A 15,635-nucleotide genomic window follows, 5' to 3' on the forward strand; every position below is an offset into this window, starting at 1 on the left:
AAAAAAACATTGTCATATAACTGAATTCCTCTGCTTGGTGGGAAGAAATAAAACAGTGAGCTGAGTTCACCCACAAGAAATCTGAGCATGTCAGTCAGGCGGCCTCACGCCATGAGTAGATCTGAGCTGCTAGTATTCTTCTATCGATTATTAATGTGTGTACATATTTTCTTCAGAACATAATTATGAATACATGGTGTGGCACAAGTTCACAACAGCGCTAACTTTTGTGCAGTAGTTTCACTATCAGGGAAGAATCTGCGCCTGCAGTACGAGTACGACCACTGCGAACATTCCCAACAAACATGATTGGTCACTCCAGTTTTGCGTCATTCTCCCGCGGTTTGCTTCGATTGACAATTTGGCGCGGGATATTCACAAGGAAGGACGCACTGTCGGTTGATCAACTTTGCAGGCAACTATATTATCGGTAAATACCACACACTTTACTTGTCCGGACGTACATTTCTCGCCTTTGCGTTACATACTTTGCAATGTGGTACAGTGGCTATGAAGAAGTTTGGTTGTATACTTGCTGTCTACCTAAGTCAGGCTAAAAACAACTAGCTACCGAAATGTTAGCTTGTTGACATTTTGCTAAAACGAACTCCGTACTAGTAAGACAGTCCTTGCCATGTAGAAAGCCGCGGAAACTATCTGTCAATTTGCCTCAAAATAACTATTTTAGATGACTTTCTCACCAATACACTAATTGCGGGGCACAGTGTGGTAGTACATGAAAGGACAGCCATGTATTGACTGAACATGTCATTGGTGGGACACTAGGACAGCCATGTCCATTGACTGAAGCTGCAGTGTTACTAAACTGCTGAACTTGTGTGTGTGTGTGTGTGTGTGTGTGTGTGTGTGTGTGTGTGTGTGTGTGTGTGTGTGTGTGTCTCTTCAGGTGTGACCATGCAATTTTCCTCTAGAAGAAGAAAGATCATCAGCAACACGCAAAATGAACTGTACGGGCATTGCCTGCAGTTCTACAGTCAGCCACCGACTGAAAACATCTCGCTTGCAGAGTTTGAAATCTTCGCAGTTGAGAGATTAAAACGTTTGTACTTCGCTGTAACTAAGTGATATATGTATATTGGTGCCATACTGAATGTCCCAATGCTATGATAATCCAAATTATATGCACAACAATGGTATTGCACTAGTGTGACTTGGAATGCCAGCTGAAATGAGGTAGCATATTGGATTGATGAATATAATACCTGTGTATAGCATTAAGTCTGCTTACAGCATATTTAAGACATTTTGCATACCAGCTAATAGGACCAGACTTGCAGTGATCAGTCTTGAATCATGTGTCTCAAAGCTGAGTCCATGCCTAAATTGTCACAGAGTTGACTTTGGGATGGATTAGGTTTAGTGGTGAAAGTAAGCAGGTGCGCAGCACCGATGTAACATTCACAGCAGGTGCTCAGTACCGGTGAGAGAATACAGTTAATGCTGACCAAAAACCCACTTTTGAAAATTCTGTTAAAGTAGAACACATACAACCACACCATGCCATTGAGACCAGTGCCCTATGAAGAGAATAGCTCTAAGTTACCCGAAATAGTCATGCAGTCATATAGATCTGCAGCACACATGTTTATTTTGTTTGCGTTCATTTTGATGTGGGCATTCGAAGGGCGGTTGTTAGGAACACTTACACAAAATAGTACCAGTAAGACATGAAAACTGCTTTCACCTCTGATTAGGTTCGAATCCTTCACCAGTCAGAAGAAAGTGTATGGGTCATTTCATGTGAAATCAGACACTTTGGGACCCGACCGACCCGGATTTCAATCATACTTGGTGTGCCTTTTTAGGTAGCACCCCAGAACTGCATTGGTTTGAATCTGACATGAATAGTAAGGGAGAAACAGACTAGCAAAGGTTTACAAATGAGGGTAGGACACTTTACATTCAGCCTTGATTATATCAGTCAGTGTTAGTCAAAAAAAGATGTCTGTGGTGTTGTTTGAAAGCTCTTTTCTGGCTCTACACATTACACAATCAGCTTGGAATACAACAACCCTCAGAATATGAATTATGATAAATTGAACAATTAAAAATTGAATATCTAAAAAAACCTCATTTTAAAATGGCCGATTTATTTAACCGTAGTAACTGTTTCATTCCTCACCCGTGCAAGGGGGCAGTCCCCAGTGGCATCTGAAAGGGAGCAATGCGGTGGGATGGTACCATGCTCAGGGTACTTAAGTCATGAAGGAGGATGGGGGGGATCACTGGTTAATTACTCCCCCCACCAACATAGCGGGTCAGGAGTCGAACCTGTAACCTTTAGGCTACAAGTCTGACGCCCTAACCCCCTGCCCACTTAATAATTTTAGCTACACTTTTTGCTTGTTGTAAACAATATATACTTTTAAGGCTAATGGAACTGATTTGTTTGTGTTTTGCAGTGCTGAAGACCGTTGAAAACCTTGGTGTTAGCTATGTGAAGACATCCGAACAATATGAGAAGAAATTGTTTGGTGAACTCACCAATTTGAATTTCCCTTATAAAACAGAGGCTGTGAGTATGACAACCTGTTGATACTGCATTTAGATGTCATCCTTTACTAAATCAGCAATCATTCTGTTTGATAATTTGTTTACAGAGGTGAGATGAAGGTACTTTAAAATGCTATTTTTAACCAGTTACTGAAGAGGGCTTTATTGTGTTTTTGTATTGTTTGCTGCAATTCAACATCTCTCACATTCCTGTTTCTTAAATGCAGTTTAAAACTGTCGACATGAACATTTGCCCAGAAATAGTTTTGATGTGACATGAATTGGCATTTGTGACAGGTGACGATACTCTTGTGTTTTCTCTTATATGACAGGATGACCGTAAAGATCAGAATGGCCAGTCAGAGGTGGAGAAGAGGAGAAAGGATCACATCTCCCATTTCATTCTTCGACTTGCTTATTGTCAAACGTAAGTAAATCACCAAGTTGCCTTCTTTTTAATGGTTAAGCCGCTTCAACAGTGATGTAAATGTTGTTCACTATCTGTTATAATAATACTACAGTAATATTGCATTTTAATTCTAAAAGTAATTTGGACATCCCCGGGTGAACTTTTTGAAAGTGGACAAGCAGAAAATAATTGGAAATTGGATGTATGAGTTTAAAAAGAGAATTTTTACTATGAGAGGATTATTAGTAAAAACAAGCATAGCGTGTAATGTGAATTCTTTAATGGTGTACATGCCAACTAGTAGAGTTTGAGGTTAGAACATCAGTAAACCTCCCCTCCGAAGCCTCATGCAGTATCGGTAGCGCTGATGTACTGTTCTGGACCTTTAAGCTAAGCGGGGTCATGGTGTGTCCTCAATGCCCGAACTGGAGCGTTGACTGGTAGGTCGTGGGTTCAAGCCTCCTGGTGAACTAGCGCAGTGGTTCTTAACCTGGGGTGCGGGCACCACCTTGGGGTGCGCCAGAGATTCCAGGGGGTGCGCGAGATTTTGTTTGTATGGAGGCTGGGACCAAAATTCTGCTTGCAAACATTATAATTAGGCCAAATCAAAACATGTTTTGGTGACCATTAAAAGTCATCAAGGTATTGATTAATGTCTTAAGGAGGAATCATTGTAATTAATCACTTGAATCATTTTTTAGTGCGTATACCCGTGCAAAGTTAAGGTTGGAGGTGCGCGGCTTGTCCTCAACATAGATAAGGGGGTGCTTTAAGAAAAAAAAGGTTAAGAACTCCTGAACTAGCGGATATGACTTCAGTTGCATATGTATGTATGTTTGTAAATATGTACTTATGTCATGTCTGCAGAGAGGACCTGCGTCGCTGGTTTATTCAGCAGGAGATGGACTTGTTCCGCTTTCGCTTCAGCGACCTGCCTGCCCGTTACAAGACAGAGTTCCTGCACCGCAACAATCTACAGTATGACACGGTGAGGAGCCTTTCCTGCTATGTGGAATAATACACTATACTATGTATGTACTGTATGTACACTGTTTATGTATACTGTATACATAAACAGTGACAATCTTGGATATTAGCATAATTGACAAGTCCTTGTGTGTATGCAAAAAATATCCTGCATCTCTAGGGAATAAAAGATGTTCTTTGATGGGAAGACCAAATGCCAAGACTCAGAGCAGTCCACAACCCTAATGATGGTCATTCCATCCCATTAGTAACTGGATTGGGAACCTATGGCCTGTGAGGCCGACTTATCCGGCACCGGATATCATTTTAATGTTGTGCAGTTTTGCACGAAATATGGAAAGCAATCTTAGAAATTACATTTGCAATACAATTAATTTGTACTGTATTTTCAGGGGACCTAGTGAAGCTGGGGTCTGTTGCAAAGGGGCCCGCCTTCAATATAAGCCTAAAGTGCAGGGGAAAATCCTGGTTTGTGTTCATAGTACGGCCCTTGGAGGACTTTATAAAATTTGAAGTGGCCTCCCGATTGAAAAAAAAGTTCCCCAACCTTGCACTAGTAACTGGCAAGGTGCATCTCCGCACTCTGTCCAGCAGGTGGCAGTCTAAGAACAGCTGAGCCACTGTGGTGCTTCTTTCTTGTATTAACAGTGATGGTTTTGGTCTGCGAGTTTGTTTAATATTGTTTTTCAAATGCAGATGCTACAGTAACCCAGGAAGTGTGTTGGAAATGGAGTATGTTATATATTATATCAAGGCAGTAATGTAACTAGAGTGCAATACAGTGAGTGTGTATTTGACTGGATTGGCAGAGTTTTCCTTTTTGCCAGTGCCATAATGCATTTGCCTGATTATCATACACTTGCAATCGAGATTCGATCTGATCTAGAAGCAACGCCGCCGAAGGTGTTGCGTCACTAGGAGGGCGCAGCCTGGCTAATAATGCATATGTTCATGTAGAGCTTTTGTTCCCTAATTCTGTTGAAAATATATGTTCATATTTTAAGCAGGCTTTAGGCAAAGGTAATAGAGGCATTTTAGTTTTAAGTGTTCTACCATGGCATGTTTTTTTTTCTTCCAGTAGCTCTTGCAGCTGTCTTGTATGCAGAAGTAAATGTTTTTCCCAGTCTAGCCTGGCAAACAACAGTTAGTGCAAATGAGCTGTTTTCTTGGCTTACAGTCGGAGGGCGAAACTGTAAGGGTGCACTGGGCCTCATCGTTATTCTAGCTGTGCTGTGCGGCGCACAGGCCTTCCTGGGAGGGAAGTGGCATGATCCATGGCTTGATATTGTTCATCGTTCCCCCCTGAGGCAAAACGAACGAACGAAAGAAAGAAGAAGAAGAGGAAAAAACGAATGGAGAAGGCTGCCCTTGGATGGAGTGTACATAAATATTTGAGCACGGTGCCTGTGATGTGTCTAGTATTTTTCCTCAGGTGAAACATGGCAGGCACAATGGAGGGGGTGCGGGGGGCGCGGGCGACCCTTAACTCACAGACATGCACTGAGCCACTCGCTCTTCTGTCACAATGCCATCTGCTGGCTTAGTTTAGTCGCACAGCCAGACGTGTAAACTGATAACGACTTAGTACTGCCTGAAGATGAGCAGTTGATGGATACACAAAGGCCCGTTTGTACATAATCCATTCTCTTCTTGCTTCTCTAAAGTGCCTGTAAATGTTGACAAGCTAATAAGTAGTCATGTGAAATGCTATGTTGACCATGACGTTGATGGTTGATATCACAGATTTACTGTTGTGATTCTTAACGGTGGGGATCTCATCAATGATGCATTGTCATTTCTGTATAACAGACTTGTCCCCAAAAATGCCCCCAAGAGCCCAAAGAGATGGAAGTGGGTATTATTTACACAACGGGGTGCATTAACCCTCTGCATTGTATAACAGATTTCTCTTATTTGTGGAAAGTCTCTCCTCATTCACTTGATAAGCGTCAGCATTAGGCGTTGGGTAGTCTGACTCCTGTCCTTGCTCTAGGCAGGCAGCCTGGCGGCAGTGTGACATATTTTTGCATGCCTACTTGTTGGTGTGTGAGAGTGGTCCACATATGGGTAACGAGCCCTCTAAAGAAAACGTATACTTCATTTCATTTAACAAACAGCAAAGTTTCGATCCACCTGTGAGGATCTTCCTCAGACATTGCCTGAACATGCATTACTCATTGTCAATTAAGTCACAAAATTGTATTTATTAGGCTACAATTGATGATAACAATGGTAAGATGGTAAAAAAAATGATAAACAGTTCCGTATAATGCCGTTTGTGACCCTTTTTGAAGTTCTCAGTCATTTTTCTTATTGTTTTTGTGTTTGTGTTTGTAGTTGAGTGTGGAGGAGAAGAGGAATTTGGCAGACAAGCTGATCAGTTCCAGCTATGGAGTCAGTGGTGCCACACTGGTGGAGCAGGATTACTACAAGGTGAGTTGCTAACGTACAACGAAACACTAGAACCAAACTGCACATCAGGGATTTAGAACAATACTGCACAGCAGGGCATTAGAACTGACCTAGTATATCAGGGCATTAGAACTGCACATCAGGACACTAGAACTCTACTGCATATTATTACTGCCGCAGCAGGACTACCAAAAGGTGAGATGCACCACAGCAGGGCAATTGAACTCCATAGCATACAGCATAATATTATTGGAGGAAAAGGTTTATAAGTTGAGGCACATTAGGGTACTATTATTACCTCTTTTGCAAAGTTACGTTTACAGTTTCACAAAGTCAAGGAAGTAAGCTTGGAATTGTGCCTATATCGTCGCATATCATCAAGTACTGTTCCAAAGTCGAGCATCCTTCAGCATTCTACCAAGTCCAACACCCTTTATTCGCAGCATTTTCCGGGTTGCACTTTCTGCATCCCTCATTATTAAATACTCAGAATTCTTCGCATTTCTACACTCACACTCAGCTTTTCATCACAGTGGTTGTATATGTTATTGTTTTCAAGATGTTACATGACTTAATATAACTCAAAATAACCCGATCATTGTTTGTGGTCATAATGTGTGTTACTATTTGATGTTTTCATGGCATTTGACTGGACATTGTATTGTCATGTTTGATATCAATGTGTTTCCAGTTTTGTTCTCGTTTTCAACTTGCACCTTAATAGAATACTACCATCATGTTTAAATGTTTGCTATCAGTTGAAAATAAGTATGTAGCGACCAAGGCGGAACTGCTATAACATTCACTTCCACGCTTTCAAGCTTGTTCCATTTGCCCATCATTTGAAATTATTTGAAATTAGTAGAGATGAGATCAGGTTTGCACACTGTAAAAGGCACTGAGGTGAAGCATGACAAGGTTTTCTCAGTTTTTTTTCTGAGAGCGGAGTAGAGCAGACGTTTTAGGTTTCTGCCTTCATCAGTGCTCACTGTGCTTGACCTTAGTGCCTTTTTCAGTGTGCAAAGTTGCGAACCTGCTCTCACATTTGATCTGTTACATTTTGGTATACACTCCTGTTTATTTTTCTACACATCACAAGGACAACAATATCCTTGCTTCCAGTCTACAGAATGTCACACAGTTCTATATTGAGGTATGAAGACAAGATCTCCCATCAGATGGTTGGAAACTTGTGTGGAGCTATTCAGGGTACACAAGCTACACAATGTGCTGAAATATTTTCGCCTTTATTTTACCCGCGAGGTCCCATTGAGATTTTAAAAATCTCTTCTCCTGGAGAGTACTGGTCACGATGGTAGAAAAGTAAATAGAGCAGTCATGGGCGCACTTAACTTTTAGCATTGAAAAACAACTTTGGGTGCTCGTGAAAAGAACTGTCAACTGTCAACTTTTGACTAATGAAATGTGTTTGGTGTGGACATGGTTGATTAAATAATATCGAGAATGAGCTTGCGAGTGGGGATTTCTCAATTTTAAGAAATCAAAACAGACCCACATTGACAAACTAAATCAACACAAAATCCGTTTTTTGTTTTATTGTGAAAATGTAGAAAATGTAAAAATAAGCCTACATGACGCGTCTTTGTCCCTTTGCCATGGTTACTGCAGGTGCCTTTCCAGGATGCGCTGGATCTGGTGCGGAGCAGGAAGGTGTTTCTGAAGGGGGGCTATGCCTACATCCCCCACCAAGACATCATCTCCATAGTGCTCAATGACTTCCGCACACGGCTCTCCAAAGCGCTCGCGGTAAGCCACTCTCTAATCCTGTTAACCTGGGAATCAGGGAGGCGCCACAGCCACAGCCACAGCTCCTCCTGACTGAGGAATGCTGCATGAATACAGAATGCAGCTGTCACACATACAACACACATATACTCACAAATACACAAATGCACACACACAATAGTCACATTTTCAGACACATGCACCGCACATGCACACGCTCACACACACACACGCTCACACACACACGCTCACACACACACACACACACACACACACAATCACACACACACAATCACACACACACACACGCTCACACACACACGCTCACTGAGTCACATACTTGCACGGTCTACACACGCACACACACGCTCACTCACACACCAGCCAAACCACATGTTTGAGCAGAATGCTTCTCTTGGGGTTGGTGAATGAGCCGTTGTTTACAAGTATGGCTCAGAGGTATTAGTGTGCCATGCAATTTGTAAAATCAACATCCTCTGTTGGATAGATGTGGCGGCCTCGCTTCAATCATTTATTCATTAGAATTTGCATGCAGCGCACCGTCATTTTTATTCTCTGTGTATTCAAAGCCATCCATCGTGGCTTAAGAATGCAGGAGGGGTGGTGGGCTTCAGCGTTTTCCTTCTGTGTCTGAGATCGGTTGGGTTGTCTACGATTAATGCACTAATCAATGGCAATCATCATACAGCAAATAAAACATTCCCATTGCCGCTTGCCAATACGCTAATTGCTAAGATTGTTGTCCACTAAGTATGTATGTCTGGGAATCGGGAATTCCATTAAAGCCTAATGCACGGCCAACTCTGCTGCGTTAACTATCTTGTGTTTTCTCCCTTGTCACCGGTGAATTCTCATTTTTGAGAATTGCCTGGCATCAGTATCGACGTTATCATTGACGGTTTAATTTCCTCTTCAGTCGTTGAGCCCGTGCGAGACTACTGGTGGACATATTCATGGGGCTTGTCAAGAGCTAGAGAGGCAATTGAAACGTCCTCAGCACATCACGGCTTGGCCCGAGTGCTAAATAATAGTTTGCTTAGATGTCTGGCATCTCAGCAAGCCTGCTTTTCTCACCCTTGGGGTTGAAGAACTCGGCACAAGAGACGCAGTAATGGAGAAAAAAAATGCAGCAGCTCTCTTCTCTTTCTTGTGAAAGGAGGTTGGGTGGTGATACAGTTGGCGACGACAGAGAGAGAGGGAGAGAGATTTTGCGGTTTTGCCAGACTCGGTTTTGAGATTGGATGGCCTGTTGACAGACAAGACAACCCGCCTCTTCCTCCTACCCCCTCTCTCGTGCTATCTCTCTTTTGTGCCTTTTTGATGGCCGTAGGTGGGAGAAGTGGCAATGATAGGAGGGCGGGCGGCTTTTGGAAAAGCTGCCTTGTCAAGTGCACTTGGAAGCCATTGGGCACTGCATCTCGGCCGGAGACTAGAGCCCTTAACACTCCCCAATCACATGTAGCGTGTGGCTAAAGTAAGGCTGCACAATTCATCGAAAATAATCGAAAATCGGGATAATCGAAAATCGGGATTTCAATCGGGATTTAATCGTGGCATTAGTGATCTGCTTTTGAGTGTGCCTGAAGCCAGAACATACTGACAGGCTGGTGTCTCTGGCCAGAGATCTGTCCACCTAAGTTTCATGCTATTGCCAATTCATTTTCATTTTGCTCATCCCGTGTATAATTCATTATTGGTTATATTTCATTTTGTTATAATTTAAAAGAAAATTCTACGAAAGATCAATCATTGTGATTAATTATCGTGATTCCGATTTTTGACCTAAGCAATCGTGATTTTTTTTCCATAATCGTGCAGCCCTAGGCTAAAGCTGCCCCAGGCATTCAGTAGTGCATTGCCTGAGACTGGCTGTCATTATTTTTACATTACATTACACTAAGTAAGCTGAGTCTTTTTTTTATTATTATTCTAAAGCGACTCACAGATATTACAGCATATTACACGGTATTGGTTACAGTCCCTGGAGCAGTGTAGGGTTAGGCGCCTTGCTCAAGGGCATTTAAGCCATGGAGGGAGGAAGGGATTGGTAAGATTGGGCATTGAACCTGCAACCCTGTGATCTACAGTCCAATTCTCTAACCACTACAGCTCCACCATGGCTTCCGCTGCTGTCATAGCCTTCGGAACAAGCGGGAACACTAGATTGTCAAACTAATATTTGATTACTCCGTCGCACAATCCCTTGATTTTGTCATGCATCAAGATCACCTTCCCCAACAGCTGGGGGTGTTTTGTTTTCCAACTCTACACCCCCTACAAGGTTATTTTCATTAAGCAAAGTAACAAGGCATGTCGGTAAACATTGCACAAGGGGGGGTGTACCTCAACTGAATATGAATTCATACACATCATCAAAGTGCATGTGTTTAAACAGCTTGGTTGTACTGTACGTTTGTGGTAAATGCATTGCAAATATGTGTCCTATATTAATGAATGAAGCTATAATGATGGCTTGAATTATTCCCTGTGGTGAGAATAAACGACAAAAAAGGTGTATGCGGAAAATTAACTGCTACGTGAAGGATGTGTGGAAATACACTTGGCTTGTGAGTGACTGATGTACTTGGCAGGGATGTCATCAAGCTTTTTTCCTCATTTGTGATTTCCAATTTTCTTTTTAATTAAATAGGTTTGTGTTTTCGTCATTTTGACTCAGAGTTGCTCAGTAGAGATTCGTTTTTTTTTCCTTGTGTTGTCTTCATCCAATATCCTGAAAGTAGCGTGGTAATTGCCCTCATTTGGTGAGTAACTTCCTTTGGTGGGTGCCTAGTGCGAGGGGGTAGGCAGGCACTGAAGTTGAGAGTTGGCACTGAAATGATCAGGAATGATCTACTCTCATGGGGTTATGACTCATTGCAATTGGCTGATGCCAAATAAAGTCATCTGTTGCTAGGTGAAAGTACCGGTATATATTTTTATTCTTTTTCAAATGGGAAAGCAAACAATGGGGAAGGTCGCTTTTTCAACATTTGTATTTGTTGTTGCCACACACGGTTGCACAGATGCAGCCTGAATGAGAAGTAACAAACCCTTGCTCCCAATACAAGGCTGCCACTGAAGTAGAGTTGGCAGAGGGTATATTGCAGTGGTTTTCAAAGTGGGGGCCGAGGACCCCTTTGGGGAGGGGAGGCTGCAAGGGGGTGCCAAGGGTGCCATGGCAGATTGGCAGGAATAGTATTGCAAAAGAAAATGGGTAACTGAATAAATTGATTAGCTAAAGTAACACAAAAATAAGCTAAACAATCCCAGTGGGGCACTGCCTCACACACCTACTGTATACTACTGTGTGCCTATGGGAGCCTAACGCCCACGCGCTGCCTTCAGCTCAGGCATCATATGAAGAGGGTGGACTGATGGAGGATATGCTATGACTGTGTTGCAGTATTTTTCCTTACTATGTTTATATACCGGTATTGTGTTTTCTGTAGTACTTAAAAGGGTTTAGGAATGCACCAACTCTGTTGAGTTGTGAAAGTGGTTGCGCAGGAATAACAGTGTGGCACAGTCCCTGCCGGGGGTGGGGGGGGGGGGGGGGGGGGCTTGGCTGAAAGCTAGGGGTATATGGGGAGCTTTGTCATGGTTAAGTTTGGGAACCCCTGGTATCGCGCATTCTGTCAGAACGCTTTCAAGACCGCTTCGAAATTAGCTTAAAAAACAAAGAAATTATTGTAAGTAAATTAATAAATAGTCGTTAAAGATTGTTGTCCCTTAAAGCTCAGTATGCCCATTTTCTGTAATGGTATCATCATGCCTTATTTAGTGCCTGACGCAAGTATACATACAGGAATAATGAATGTCCTGAGGAAACAAACTCGTTTAAATTATGCCTTCTTTTGCCATGCTTTAAAAAAAGGGGAAATAAAGAACAACAAAAGCAGTCTACTTTTGAGCTGCAGCGCTTTTAATGTAGAGTTTTCGGCGCATCAATCTACATGGCTGTTTATTTTTTTTACAATAAGGGCATCAGCCGTCGTGTTTGAGGTATGAGTACCTACTTAATTCCCTCTCTACCATTGTGGCCCCCTCTCTCTCTTCCCTGTCCGTGGCCCACCACCACCACCACCACACCGGACCCCCTTTGTGATTGGACTCCCTCATTGTGAGCACTCCTGGGATTATTAGAACCCAATGGGGCGTTTAGTGGCAAAGTGACCATGAAAAGCATATTGTAAGGAGTGTCGCTGTCTGCTGTGATGTAGTGGAGATTACTCATGCGTGCAGCGGGCTTCTGGTTCCCTATATCATCTCTGTGGCCCTTTGTTGTCGATGACGATGTAGAGTTCTGGCCTGCCTTTGTTCATAGGAAGAAAAAACACACAAAACAAAAGGCCTGCATGCACTTACTGTAGTTAGTTAGTTAGCTGGCAGAGGTGAGCTTCTGGCCAGAGTCTGTGTCCTTCTTTCTGGCAAAGCTCATCTCCTTGTACTCTGCACTGCAGAGTCCGCAGGAACAAGAGGTAAAGGGACCAAATAAGCAATCTTGTATCCTTGAAAGATGAGCCAGGCAGTTGGATAGAATAGAATGGAAGGATTCGTTCTTGCTTTGGCGTAGATAACATGCACATATAGAGACACGTGAAGAAGAGAAGGAAAAAAAAACACATTTCATTGCAAAATGCTTCTAATGATGAAAAATCCAATTCCCTTGCCGGTTTGTAATATCTTTCACGTGATGCCTTGCACTGGATAAACTTCAACAGGCGTCAGCTTTTCTTTTCCTCATGGCAACTAATCGAATTTAAAGTCGTAAGGTAAGGAATTGCACACTTCTCTGAATAGGTTGACTGAAACACATTAAGCTTGTTCAGTGGAAGGGAACATGAGTAATCTTTATGGTAATGCCGTGCTTCCGTCAGCTTGAGCGCTCCGACCTCTAAAATTCAAATTTGAGGCCCAGTCATGGTAAACAATGTGGAAGTGGATTTAATTGCGGTCATAACTAGAGGTATTAAAAACGCAGGGCCGTGGACATGCTGGCTAATAATAAATCTGACAGCGCCGGGAACCGAAACCACTTTAGAACTACCCAAAGCTTGATTGAGCATTTTAATTTAAAAAAAAAATATGCAGGAAATGAAAAAAAAGTGGCCTCTCAAGATAGTCGGTTTTATATAAAAATGCTGCTTCTCTAAGGACGAAATGGGTGCACTGTATTTTATTCTAATACAATGCCTGAAGGTTCTTTTCCCCTAGTGAGTGCCTTATTTTGTCCAATCCAGACTGAACTTATTGATTTCAATTAGGGCTGGGCAATGTTAACGCGTTAACGGTGCGTTAACTATTGAGGTCAATATCGCCCGACAATTTTGTTAACGCTATAACGCAGCAGGGTTTTTTCCCGTGTTTTTTAATTTTCATTTTATTTGCCTTTTATGACCGTCATTCGTGCCTTTTATTTTGAAAGCGTCAGCGCGCTTGTTGCTGCTTCCAGTGACTGCTGACAGAAGAAGAATGTCTAGAAAAGTAGTATTAGTCAAAACAAAACAGGCATAGCCTACAGAAGGACGTCAACTTCTTAATGGACATGTTCGGTACACAGTTCTGGTCCTCCTTGCGCAACTCTCGAGCAGCATGTGGCTCGCCTTTGCAGCTCGCAAGGTTAGTCTATTGTACGGTCAGCATGAAAAGGCTACTGTTGTGCTGGCTGTCTATCAGCTGTCAATAACGCCACGCGGACTTACTAAAGCCTTGATCAAAAAGCGGACCGCGAGATATTACATTCCTCACGCAACGTTTTGGTATCTACATGGCGCTGCTCGTGCATAGTAGGCTGCATCAACATGGTAGGCTATGATTTCGCGGCATCGGCAACTTCGTCAGCATTTAAGATAGTGTTAGTCATGTCAACGTTATTATTTTGAAAGATGTAATTGCTGTCAATGCCAACAGACAGTCAATTAGTTTCTAGTCGCTGAAACATCTTAAAAATAGCGACAGATAAGAGAGAAGGTGGGAGTCTTCGACAGTGAGAGAAGGCGGGACATATCTCACAGACGCACGCCTATGGCAAGCCGTTTTAACATATAGTTTTTTTAAGTGACAAGTTTTTTTTTCTTTTTTTCTTGTAGGCCCATGTAGACCATCCTAATTTGAGTTTATAATTTCTAATATATCAGTTTCAGTAGCCTACAATCTTAAATAGCCCTAGTGTAATATTGTATGCAATAATTTGTTTCATTAGTAGGCCTACATTGGATAGGCATATGGCCTACTAAATTTAGACTGATAGGTTGGCAAATAGCCTACATTTCCATTGTGGAATATTATATTAGACCTACATAGGTTATCTACACAGTACATATGCAAATTATTATTAATTATTTTATTTTATTAATTTAAAAAATATTTTTATTTTATTTATGATTTATTTTATTTATGATTTATTATTATTATTATTTTTGGGTTTTGCGCGCTATGCAATTAATCGCGATTAATCACAGAAAGTCATTGAGTTAATGCGATTAAAGATTTTCTTGTTTGCCCAGCCCTAATTTCAATGCAATTGTCCTCAGCCGACCTCCTATGTTGCTAACGGGGTCCTGAACACTGAAACCAAGCAAAAAAGTTTGATCACTTGTCTGATGGAAAAAAAGTAATTGTATTTGCAGTAGGGATGCTCTGTTCAAGACTACAACTATGATATATTTTTCAGATAATGGTTTAATTTAATCACAGGCTCTAGTCAGTGGTGTGGTGTTAACTTTTATACAGTGCGTGCTGAAGCTAAAGCAATTGGAACAGGCTTGTGTGAGGGAGCTGTCCAGTTCTGAATGTAAATTGGAGAGTTGAGTCTGTTTCACTGACTGGAGACATGAGTTGTTCTCAGGTGCGTGCCAAGGGACCCATCCCTCCTACACGGCCCCACCAGGGGCTCAAACTCTGATGCCAGCTTCGGGTTAAATACTGCCTCCGCTTCCAAATGTCACGACTCTGCTGGCAGCCAGCGCCCCCTCAACTCAGAAGCTTTGGCCCGAATGCATCTCTTGAGGAGTTCTGAGCTGTTCATCTTGACTCTGTCTCTCTCTCTCTCTCTCTCTCTCTCTCTCTCTCTCTCTCTCTCTCTCTCTCTCTCTCTCTCTCCCTCCCCTTTTCTCTTCCTCCCCTCTGCCTCTCAATTGTTCAGTTTGGCCAAAAAGTTGACAATCCAGACAGGCTCCGGAAATATGTAAAATTGATAAAGGCAATGCCTATTTTGGCAGAAGGCTATCATTTTTCCACACACTCCTTTTTTTTATTTTTTTTTATTGTTATTTTATTTTTTTCCCTTCTCTGCCCGGGCCCATTTGTAAGCAGTCGTTCGGGGATCCAGGGCATGTTGAAGTCCCTGCCAAATGAGATGAGCTAGCCAGTGGATGGTTTTTTGTTGTTGATGTGGGCTGAATATTTAATTTTCCCTTTCCGGTCTGTGTCTCTTCTCTCTCTCGCTCGCTCGCTCTCTCTCTCTCGCTCTCGCACTCTCTCTGTAAGCCCAAATTTGAATTATTTTGTAAACCGGTGTTCGTCAGAGATGAAACAGACAATGGCA

The 15,635-nt window shown here is 42.3% G+C and overlaps 1 protein-coding gene across 1 annotated transcript in view; it reads left to right on the forward strand.

The window, feature by feature from the left end:
• Positions 1 to 321: 321 nt before the first annotated feature.
• prim2 (DNA primase subunit 2) overlaps positions 322 to 15,635 on the forward strand; it is a 98,093-nt gene continuing 82,779 nt past the window's right edge. Inside the window, exons 1-7 of the mRNA XM_063191868.1 lie at positions 322 to 430; positions 908 to 1,060; positions 2,424 to 2,536; positions 2,847 to 2,941; positions 3,791 to 3,911; positions 6,248 to 6,343; positions 7,952 to 8,089. Coding sequence (XP_063047938.1) covers positions 916 to 1,060; positions 2,424 to 2,536; positions 2,847 to 2,941; positions 3,791 to 3,911; positions 6,248 to 6,343; positions 7,952 to 8,089 — 708 coding nt within the window. The 5' untranslated portion in view covers positions 322 to 430; positions 908 to 915. The remainder of the gene's footprint in view (positions 431 to 907; positions 1,061 to 2,423; positions 2,537 to 2,846; positions 2,942 to 3,790; positions 3,912 to 6,247; positions 6,344 to 7,951; positions 8,090 to 15,635) is intronic.

This window comes from Engraulis encrasicolus, chromosome 24, assembly GCF_034702125.1.
Source record: "Engraulis encrasicolus isolate BLACKSEA-1 chromosome 24, IST_EnEncr_1.0, whole genome shotgun sequence".
Lineage (NCBI taxonomy): Eukaryota > Metazoa > Chordata > Actinopteri > Clupeiformes > Engraulidae > Engraulis > Engraulis encrasicolus.